The 10,224-nt window shown below is 61.2% G+C and overlaps 1 protein-coding gene across 2 annotated transcripts; it reads left to right on the plus strand.

The window, feature by feature from the left end:
• Positions 1–3,199: 3,199 nt before the first annotated feature.
• Positions 3,200–7,125, plus strand: PAFAH2 (platelet activating factor acetylhydrolase 2). 2 transcript variants are annotated; one of them, XM_027740255.2, is made up of 10 exons: positions 3,200–3,283; positions 3,438–3,585; positions 3,868–3,964; positions 4,066–4,134; positions 4,251–4,365; positions 5,674–5,787; positions 6,139–6,230; positions 6,329–6,499; positions 6,593–6,741; positions 6,947–7,125. In XM_027740255.2, the coding sequence occupies exons 1-10, from the start codon at positions 3,200–3,202 to the stop codon at positions 7,039–7,041; spliced, it is 1,134 nt and encodes a 377-aa protein (XP_027596056.2). In that variant the 3' UTR covers positions 7,042–7,125. The 2 variants fall into 2 exon arrangements, with proteins under 2 accessions (XP_027596056.2, XP_039237196.1); XM_039381262.1 differs by lacking the exon at positions 6,947–7,125 and having other exon boundaries at positions 6,593–6,920.
• The last annotated feature ends 3,099 nt before the right edge of the window (positions 7,126–10,224 follow it).

The raw sequence follows: 10,224 nt of genomic DNA on the forward strand, positions 1-10,224 counted from the left end.
GTTCCCGGCCCCGTTTCCCGGCCGGTCCCGGTGGTCCATCGTCACCCCCGCGCTCCACGTGCCCCCCCCCCGCCCGCATCTGTTTCCCCGCGCCCTCGCCCCGCCCACATCGCCGCACTCGGGCACGCCCACCCGCCTTCCATTGGCTGCCGTTTCGGCCAGGTGGGCGTGGTCTGGAGAGCCACGCCCCGCCCGCGCGTTCCCATTGGCCGCGCCCACGTGGGACGGGGATCCCCGCGCGCGCCGGGGGGTGCCCCGGGGGGGTCCGCAGGGTCCTTGTGCCTCCCCCCCCCCCCGCAGTGTCACCCCCGCGGGGACCGACCCACGACCCGTGTCCCCGTGTCACCCGGGGCCGGTGAGACCCCCGAGGGGAGCGGCCCCTCCCGCTGGTCTCTCTGCCCCCGGAGCCCCCCGGGGGACCCCCAAAGGGACGGGGCGGTTGTAGGGCAGCAATGGGGTCACGAGGGGGAGCAGGGGCAGGAACACAGCTGGGGCCACCTCCACCAGTGACACCTCAGGGTTTCGATGTCACCCCCAGGCTCCAGCAATCCCCGTCTCCAAGAATACCCCGGGACTCCAAGGGCACCCCCGGGTTCCGCCGACCCCCGCCGTTCCGATGACACCCCCAGGTTGCAGTGACACACCCAGGTGACCCCCAGGCAGGGGCAGGAGGGATGAGTCCCTCTGCATCCTCACTGCCAGCCCCCAACCCAGCCACGCCCAGCACCCATGGCACAACGCTGGGGGTGGACTGTGGGGTTCACCTTCTTAGGGGGCAGAGATGGGGGTCCCAGCCTGGCCTGACCCCCCCAAATCAGAGGGGGAACTCCTGGTGGGGTGACTGGAAGAGGAGCCGAGCGGGGGCCATGGGCTGAGTTAATCCCTTTGAAGAAAGTCCTTGTGAACACTGTGTGAGCCCAGTGTGGGGGTCCCCAGTGACACCCACATCACAGAGACCCCAAGGATTCACTGGTGGGACCCCCACAGTCCTGCTGGGCTCGACTGGAGGCAAGAGCAAGATGGTCCTGAGCAACCCACTCAACGCCCACCACCTCCACCCAGGACCCTCTCCCAGGGCAATGGGGGGGTGCTGCCAGGGGGCTGAGCCCCATTTCGGGAAGCCAGGCGTGGGCTGGGGCGGGCAGCAGGGGCACGTCGGGGCTCGCCTTTCCCACCCTGTCCTGGCATTCCCGGCCGCTCCAGCCGCCCTCCCCGCCGGCCGGGCAAGCTGGGACGCGACGGAGCTCTGGATCCCATCCATGGGTGTAACGACCCGGCCAGCCTCAGCCTGTGGCTGGATCGGCCTCTGAGGGGGCTGTGCTGGGGGGAACGGGCTGGGGTCCCCTCTCCCTGCCCCAGCAGCCAGGTGGGACCCAGGGGACACACACAGTGACAGTGCCCAGGGCCCCATCCAGCTCCCAGCCCGCGCCCCAGTTTCCCCAGGCGTGCAGGGGACCGGGATGGGGAGCCTGGAGTGGGACTGTGTGTGGGACCTTGGTAGGGATATTTTTTACCAAATCTTAGGATATTTATTTGCTGGCCTGGCCCGCTAGGCCCAGAGGGAATTAATCCCTGGCCGCAGAGGGGATTAATGGGGCCCTGGGGCCGCTTTAGCTCCAGAAAGCGGATTAAGAGAAGGACAGGAACACGGGGATGGGCAGTGGGAGCCCCAGAACACCTCTGGGCTCTGGGGAGGACACAGGGGCAATCCTGGGGGCAGGAACCCGGCTGGGTGCAGACAGGGACATGGCAGCCCTGGGACTGGGGTGCTGCCCACGGGCATGGCCCTCTCCAGCTCCCCACGGAGGGGCTGTGCCTGTGATGGGGGACTGGGATTGTGCCCTGGAACTGGAGGCACTGAGAGCTGTGATTTTGCACTGAGAGCACTGGGAGCTGTGGTTTTGCACTGGTGGCACTGGGGGCTCTGTCCTGTCTGGTACTGGGAGCTGTGATTTTGCACTGAGAGCACTGGGAGCTGTGGTTTTGCACTGGTGGCACTGGGGGCTGTGTCCTGTATGGTACTGGGAGCTGTGATTTTGCACTGAGAGCACTGGGAGGGGACTCCTGTCACTGGGAGCTGTAGTCCACGTGCACGGGGGCACTGGGAGCTGTAGTGCAGAGTTCACTGGGGCGTGGTGGGAGCTGTGACCCGCTGTACTGGTGAGTGCGGGGAGGGACTGGGAAAGGGGGGCTGGAGGATACTGGGGGCTGGAGGAGTTGTTGCTGGGAATTGGGAGGGGGGGGCACAGAAGGAAACTTGGAGCTGGGGGAGCCCTGAGGGCTTGGGAGGGGCGCTGGGAGCTGCAGAGGGAGCTCGGGTTAGGGGCGCTGGGAGCTCTTGGGGAGCACTGGGAGCTGCGGGGGTGAGGGCACTGGGAGCCGGGGTGGAGCTGGGGGACACTGGAAGCTGCAGGAAGCACTGGGAGTTGGGGTGGAGCTGGGGGACACTGGAAGCTGCAGGAAGCACTGGGAGCTGGGGGACACTGGAAGCTAGAGGGCACTGGCCGCTGGGGAACTACTGGGAGCTGCGATGGTAACTGGGGGCGCTGGGGGGAGCACTGGGAGCTGCAGGAAGGGTTCTGGGAGAAGGGCACTGGGAAGCACTGGGATCTGTAGTTCAGCTGCGCATACTGGGAGCTGTAGTCCGAGGACCCAGCGCATACTGGGAGCTGTGGTCCTTGGCCAGGACTATGCTGGGAGTTGTGGTTCCCCAGCCCCGGGCGCTGCTGGAAGCTGTAGTTCTGCACTGGGGAGGGCGGGGGGGAGTGCAGAGCCCCGTCCTCTCGGGATGCCCAGTGGCTCCCATGGGTGTCACCCCTGCACTGACCTCGGTGTCACCCCAGCTCTGCCTCCTCCAGCCCTGCTGTCCCCGACTGGGGACGGGGACCCTCAGCAGGGTGGGCTTGGGGCAGGGTCTGCCCCACCGTCCTGCTCTGGCAGCCCCTGGGAGAGGAACTGGGGGGTTTCATCCCTAAGCAGCCCGGAGAGGCTGTGCCCGTGGGAATTCGAGGAGAGGAGGGAAATTGGGAGCCTCATTCTTCACTTGCTGCCAGCAGGTTTTGCTGGCACGGTGCTGGGGGGCTGCCCAGGCTCTGGGCAATGGAGAGGGCTGAGGGAAGGAGGAGGGAGCGAGTCGGGGTCCCCCTGGGAGGGGACAGACCCTGACCCCATGTCTCTGCCCAGGCTCGGCCGTGGCGGCATGGGGGGGATGCTGGCACTGCCCCGGGGGAAGGGACCTCACCACGTGGGCTGCACGGATGTCATGGTGGGCCACACGCGGCAGGTACGGGGGACAGGGGTGGAGATGGGGACAGGGATGGGGATGGGAACGGGGACAGGCTTCCATGCGTGGCTACAGCCAGCTGGTTTCGCTGAGGACACGGCCACCACGCTCTGTGCTGTCCCCAGTGTGTCCCCCTTTCCCCTCTCTCCCCCAGGGCCTCTTCCTCCGCCTCTTCTACCCTTGCCTGCTCCAGGCAGGGGCCACGGAGCCGCTCTGGATCCCACGCTCCGAGTACTGCTCCGGGCTGGCCGACTTCACCCTCCGGCGCCGCTGGTGCTCAGCCCTGCTCAGCATCACCATCGGTGAGGGGGGTCATTCCCTGCCCTGGGTGCTCCCTGTTCCTTAGGGACCCACTCCCTGATATGGGTTCCTTAGGGATCCACTCCCTGATATGGGTTCCTTAGGGATCCACTCCCTGAGCAGAGCTCAAGCCCATCCCCTGTGCTTGGCTGGATGCTACAGGCAGGGCTGGAGCTGAGCAGGGACCTGCTGCAGCAACAACACCCCACTGCCTGTGTCCCCCATTTTCTGGGTGTTTCTCCTGCCCGTGTCCCCCCTTTCCTGGGGGTTTCTCCTCCCCACAGGCTCCTGCAGAGTTCCAGTGAGCTGGAATGGGCCTTTCAAACCCTGCAGCAGTGGGTACCCCCTGATCATCTTCTCCCACGGCCTGAGAGCCTTTCGGTAGGATGAGTCTTGAGCAGGGATGGGATGGGGATTTGAGTGTCCAGGGCTGCCCTTGGCCCTGCTCAGACCTGCCCTGACTCTCCTGGTCTCCCTTGCAGGACCCTGTACTCCTCTGTCTGCACAGAACTGGCATCCTGGGGCTTTGTGGTGGCAGCACTGGAGCACAGGTGAGTGCCCTGGTCCCCACCAAATTCGGCTACTGTGCCAGGGCTAGGGGGATATTGTGCTCTGGGGAGTTGCTGGTACCCCCATGACATGGCCACCTTCCCTCCCACCACTGCAGGGACCACTCTGCTGCCACCACCTATTTCTGCACTGCAGAGGCTGGGAGAGAGGAGTGGATCCCCTTCCAACAGGTGCCCCAGGGGCAGAAGGAGTTTTATTTCAGAAACAAGCAGGTACCAGGGTGAGGGGATTCAGGGTGGGCAATGGGGAGGTGTGAAATCCCTCCTGCATCTCTGGGGTCTTCATCTCATGCCCTTCCCAATCCCGTATCACTGTGATGCCAGGGCTGAGCTTTCTCCTTGGAGATGAGAAAAATCTGTTCAACCTCTTTCTCTCTGCATTCATGGGGTCTGTCTGTCCGGCTCCAGCTGACCCTGGCAGGAGCCAGGCTGGGCTTTGCCATGTCCCTGGATAATGTCCCCTGTGCCCCGGGGAGAGCCGGGCTCTGTGCCCAGCCCAGCTCCGCACCGGCTGCTGGGTTTGTTCACGCTTGGATTTTTGTCTCTCCGGGATTATCCCGGACAGCTGCTTGCTGGGGAGCAGGAAGGTTTCCTGCTGAGCCAAGTTCCCCCCCTCTGTTTGTTTCTGCCTCGTTTAAAAAGACAACAGCGAGTGAAGATTAGTCGTAGAAAAACTCTCTAGGAACCGCGGTGGTTGGAGGTGCTTTTGGCAGCCGTAAATCACCTCCCAGCCTGTTATTTTTGTGTGTGCTCTGTCTCACGGCCCATTGCACAGACAAGGGAAACAGTTTTCTTATTAAGATGAACCTGTGAGCGTAAATGTTGAGGGTGAGTGAGAAATAAATGATAAACAGAAGGAAATAGTTGCCAGGTCGACCTCCGTTGTGGCATCTGTGTTAGAGGGAGCAGGAGAGAGCTTTTCACTGGAGTTTTTTTGTCACTTGTCACCTTAAATGTGCACAGCCAACAGTGCTGGTGTCCTTAGGAGAGGAAGAGGACAGGGTCCCAAAGTGGCCCCAGGTCAGGGCGTCCTCTCCTTGAGTTGTTTGGGCATTTGAGCTGCTCCTGGGTGGAGCCCCTGAGCTGGGCTTTAGGGGGATGCCCAGATTTGCCCCTGGCAGCTGGGCTGAGGTGGGGGGGTCTGAGCTCCCCACAGAGGTTTGGACTGGTGGGTGGCTTCAGCAGGCTCGGCCAGGGGGCAGCTGAGGAGGATCCTGGGTTCTCCCTTCCCTTCTTCCTCCCCAGAGCAGAGGCTTTTGCTCATCTCCAGCCGTCTCTGCTATCAGATTAAGCAAATTAAAAGCAAACAACAAAAGGAAACCACTCCAATAAATCCACTGCATCCCTGTGGGAGCTGCAGCCTCTCACTTGCTTTCACGTTTGCTGTAATTCAGGGAAAGCCCTGTCGGGTCCAAGCACTGGAGGGACAAGCGTGGGTGGGCACTGAGGGGAGGATCTGACCCCAAATTTGGGGGTTGGAGGAGCTGGGCTAACCAGGGGAGGGGTGGCTCTGGCTGCCAGGTTCATCAGAGAGCAGAGGAGTGTGTGCGAGCGCTCCGGCTCTTCGAGGACATCGCCGGCGGAAAATCCGTCCTGAACATCCTTCACCAGGACTTGGATCTCTCCGTGCTCAAGGTACCTGGGTCTGTCTGTGCTGAAGGACCTGCTGGGAGGTCGGGTGGGGACGGGGGGTCCAGGTTTCCTTTGGGGGCAGGATCAGTCCTTGCTGCCTGAGACTTTTCCTCCTGGGAAAGGCAGGGTCCGTGCAGAGCCACAGCTTTCCACCTCTCGGGTTCCTGGAGCCTCTCTTCCCCTTCCCTCCCCCGTGGATGCTGGGAAGCCAGGTCCTGTCACACCAGCAGTGGAAATGAGACACAACATTTTCCCCCCTCTCAGCGGGACTTTGCTGATCCTCCCTTGGCTTTTTCTTCCCTAATTAGGGACCTCCTGCAGCGAGGTTTGGGCACAGCCTTCTCCTTTTCGCAGGGCAACGTTGATCTGGCCAAAGTGGCCGTCATGGGGCACTCCTTTGGTGGGGTGACAGCGGTGCTGGCCTTGGTGAAAGAGCCCAGCTTCAGGTAAGCCACGGCAGGGATGAGGAGCTGCAGAAGCTCCAGGGACACGTGGCTCATCCCGGTGGGAAGGGAAGCCGTGCTGGGTGTCCATCCTGCTGCAGGTGCGCGGTGGCTCTCGACGCCTGGATGTTCCCCCTGGAGAACGTGCTGTACCCAGAGGTGTCCAAGCCCGTGCTCTTCATCAACACCGAGAAGTTCCAGACTCCAGAAAGCGTTGCCAAAATGAAGAGGTTGAGCTCCAGGAACAGCCAGACGAAGATTATCACCGTCCTGTGAGCTGGGGCTGGAGGGAGCACCTACGGGCTGTGTGCCAGCAGGAGAACCTCTCCCCAGCTCCCACTGAAGCACATCCCTTCCCTGTCCAGGGGAACCGTGCACGAGAGCCAGACTGACTTTGCCTTTCTCCCCGGGAAGCTCATCAGCCGCATCTTCGGCGCGAGGGGGACCCTCGACCCCAACAAGGCTCTGGCCATCACCAGCCAGGCAGCTCTGGCCTTCCTGCAGAGGCACCTCAGTACGGGTGGAGGGCAGGTTGCTCAGGGGCTGGGGAGGGCAGGAGAGCTCCCCAGCTTGTGGGGGGCTGCGGGGTGGCCACTGCCTCGCTGGGCTTGGGATCGGTGCTTCCCACAGCAAAGGGGTTGAGTGGCTGCTCCTCTGTGACCCCTGGAGTCGGGCTGATGAGGCTGTAGTAACCTCCCAACCATCTGTGCCCTGTGCAGACCTGGAAGAGGAGTTTGATCAGTGGGATGACCTCCTGGAAGGCGTGGGAGACTCGGTTGTTCCAGAAGCACCGTTCTGCCGGTCCAACCTGTAGCTGCTCCGAGGTCAGAGCTCGCTCCTTCTCACCCAGAACGATCCGTGCAGGACCCAGGAAGGGCAGGAGGGCCCATGGAGAGAGCAGGAGCTGGGGACTGTGCTCACAGGATGTCATGGAACATGCCAGGGGAGCCCTCCCTGCTCATGTGCCTGCAGTGAGGGCTGTGGGGCAAAGGGAATAAAATCCACAGGGATAAAGACTGGGTTGGCTGTCGTAGAGTCACAGACTGGTTTGGGTTGGAAGGGATCTTAAGGATCACCTCATTCCACCCCCTGCCATGGGCAGGGACACCTTCCACTAGCCCAGGTTGCTCCAAGCCCTGTCCAACCTGGTCTTGGACACTTCCAGGGATTCCAGGGGCAGCCACAGCTTCTCTGGGCAACCTGTGCCAGGGCCTCACCTGGGCACGAGGTGAGATCCTTCCTGCACATGGGGTGGGTGGGCAGTGATCCCTCACTGGATCTGCTGCAGCTGGGGCACATCTGGCAGGAGCAGGGAGGGGAGTTGTTTGCTGTGGGTTGGGGGTAGTTCAGCCACAGCCAAAAGAATGGAGAGATGCAGCATCAGGGCTCCAAGCACAGAAGTAAGGAAAATCCTTTCATAGTCCTGGAAAGCTGGCCAGATGGCTGCCTTCATGCCTAAAATCTGGAGGGGGAAAGAAAGAGGAGAATCTGGAGGGGGGGAAAAAGAAAGAGCAAGCTGGCTGGAAGGAGGTGCCTCTGAACACCTCAGCAGGACAGGGATGTGAAATGGGGACTGGGATTGGCCTCAGGGATGGAAGGAAAACAACCCAGCCTGGCTGTGCAGCATGAAAAGTGACACTTCCAGCCCGAGGAAGGGCTGAAGCTGGTGGAGCCGCACGGATTTACCCCTTCGGAGCCCCTCCCCAGGGTCCTGGCTGGCACTGAGGTGGGAGAGGCAGCAGGGATCCTGGACACGCCGGCTCGGCAGCTGCCGGGAGCATCCCGGCTCCTGACACACCATCTGCTTTCGCATTGTCCCCGCCGCGGCGCGGGATTCCAGCTGGGACACACCCGGGGGGGACGGCGGCGGCTCCGGCTCTGCTCCATCCCCTGCCATCCCGGAGAGAAGCTGCACAGACAGCGCCTGGGGCTACACGGAGGCAGGATTTCCTGGGGGAAGGAAGGAGGAGAGGCTGGAGGAGACGGGTGGTGCTGATCCTCTCCTGGTGACGCGGGTACCAGCAAAGCCCTTTTCCAGGGGAAGAAAGGGAACGGAAAAGCAGAATTTCACTCCTCTGGTGCCTGGGTTGTTTGTGTCACAGCCACTCTCAGCCAAGGGCAAGCCCTGGGGCTGAAGATGCTCCAGGATGATCCAGGATGGCCTCAGGGGAAGGCACAGCACCGTGCAGCAGCAGGGAGGACATCACTCAGTGTCTCCTCCTTTCCCCAGTGACACACAAAGGACTGATGTGAACTGGACCACAAGGCCCTGCTGCTTTTAAGGCTTCCAGACATTTATTTTAAAATGTTTTACACTGTTTCCAGCCCTGGGTTCAGGCTGGGGTGTGACAGCCCATGGAGACAATCCTCTGCTGTGATGCTGGGGGTGGGTGGGGGACATTCAAGGTCGATGTGTGTGAGGAATCGTGTGGCTGAGCCCGGGGGGGAAGGACAGAGCCCGTCAGGTCCCCTTTTAACAGTGAGAGACAGTGACTGGTGCAGAAATCAAATCCCATTTTCCTCCGGAATTAGCAGGGCCGGGGATCTGCTCTGGCAGCCACAGGGGAGCAGCCCAGTGGTGGCACAGCTGAGACAGGCTATAAATTCTGCAAGACTCTTATGTAAAGGCTTTCAGAAGGGGGTGGCAGAAACAGACTCTTCTCGGAGGGTGTCTGACATCCATTAACCCTTCGGTTCATGGGAAGCTGCTCATTCCCATCCCCAGTACCCGGGGGGCTGGGGGAGCAGGGAAGCAGGCAGATATCCTTCTGCCTGGCCCTTCATCCCTTTGCCCCCCACTCCAGAGCCAAACAGAACCACTTTCCCAATTATTTTTGTGCCTCTGGAGGAAAATCCTGCCAGAAAGAGTTCGAAAAATCCCTGGGGTCACTTGGGCAGGGCAGACACCCTCCTCCCTCTGCTCTATCGGCCTCTCTCTGCTCTCTGTGGGATGTGATGGTGCAGGAGCCCTCTCTCCAGGCGTTTTCCTAATTCACTGACTTATTGCATCTGCTTTAAAATCCAGCCTGAAGCCATCTCTTCAGCCAGGCTCCCTCCCAAGCAGTGCTTTGCTCCAGATCTCCATTATGTGTGTGAAAGATGTGGCACAAATCCCAGCAGAGCACACCAGGAAGGTGTTTTCCCTGACGTGGTTTAATCCCAGCTGGCATCCAAGCCCCACGCAGCCACTTGCTCCCACCCTTCCAGTGGGGATGGGGGAGAGAATGGGAGCAGTGAGGAAACTCGTGGGTTGAGATAAAGACAGTTTAATAGGGAAAGCTAAAGCTGTGTGTGTGCAAGCAAAGGAAAACCAGGAATTCGTTCCCCACTTCCCATGGGCAGGCAGGGGTTCAGCCACTGCCTAAGGGTGACTTGGGAAGGCAAATGCCATCGCTGCCAGTGTCCCCCCTGCCTCCTCTTTCCTCCTGCTTTATACACTGAGGATGGGCTGTATGGGCTGGGATATCCCTGGGGTCAGTCAGGGTCAGCTGTCCCACCTGTGTCCCCTCCAAACTTCCCGTGCACCCCCAGCCTGATCACTGGGGGTAATACGAGGAGCAGAAAAGGCCTTGATGTTGTTCAAGAGCTGCTCAACAACAACAAAACATCCCTGAGTTATCAACCCTGTGTTCAGCACAAACCCAAACACAGCCCCAGGCCAGCTACTGTGGAGGAAATCAACTCTACCCCGGCCACAACCGGCACATCCCCTAGTCCCAGCTTGCTGGGATTGCTCTGCTGGCCCTGAGAGGTTGGGAAGGAAGGGGCTGGGACAGCTCTGTTGGTGCTTCCCAGGCTGGCCACAGGCAGAGACTGACCATCAGTCCCTGCCACTTGCCCGGGCCAGCGACCAGAGGGGACAGCCCTCCACTCTTTGGGGTGTCCCAGGCTGCTCCAGGCTTGCCTGTGCCACACTGGGAGGTTTTCTGGCAAAAAAAGCAGGAGTTAAGGGCTATCCCAGGATCTGATCTGCCACTGCACCTCTCCAGCACCAGCT

This window comes from Pipra filicauda, unplaced genomic scaffold (genome assembly GCF_003945595.2).
Source record: "Pipra filicauda isolate LSUMZ 115617 unplaced genomic scaffold, ASM394559v2 scaffold219_size1829416_pilon, whole genome shotgun sequence".
NCBI classification, from domain to species: domain Eukaryota; kingdom Metazoa; phylum Chordata; class Aves; order Passeriformes; family Pipridae; genus Pipra; species Pipra filicauda.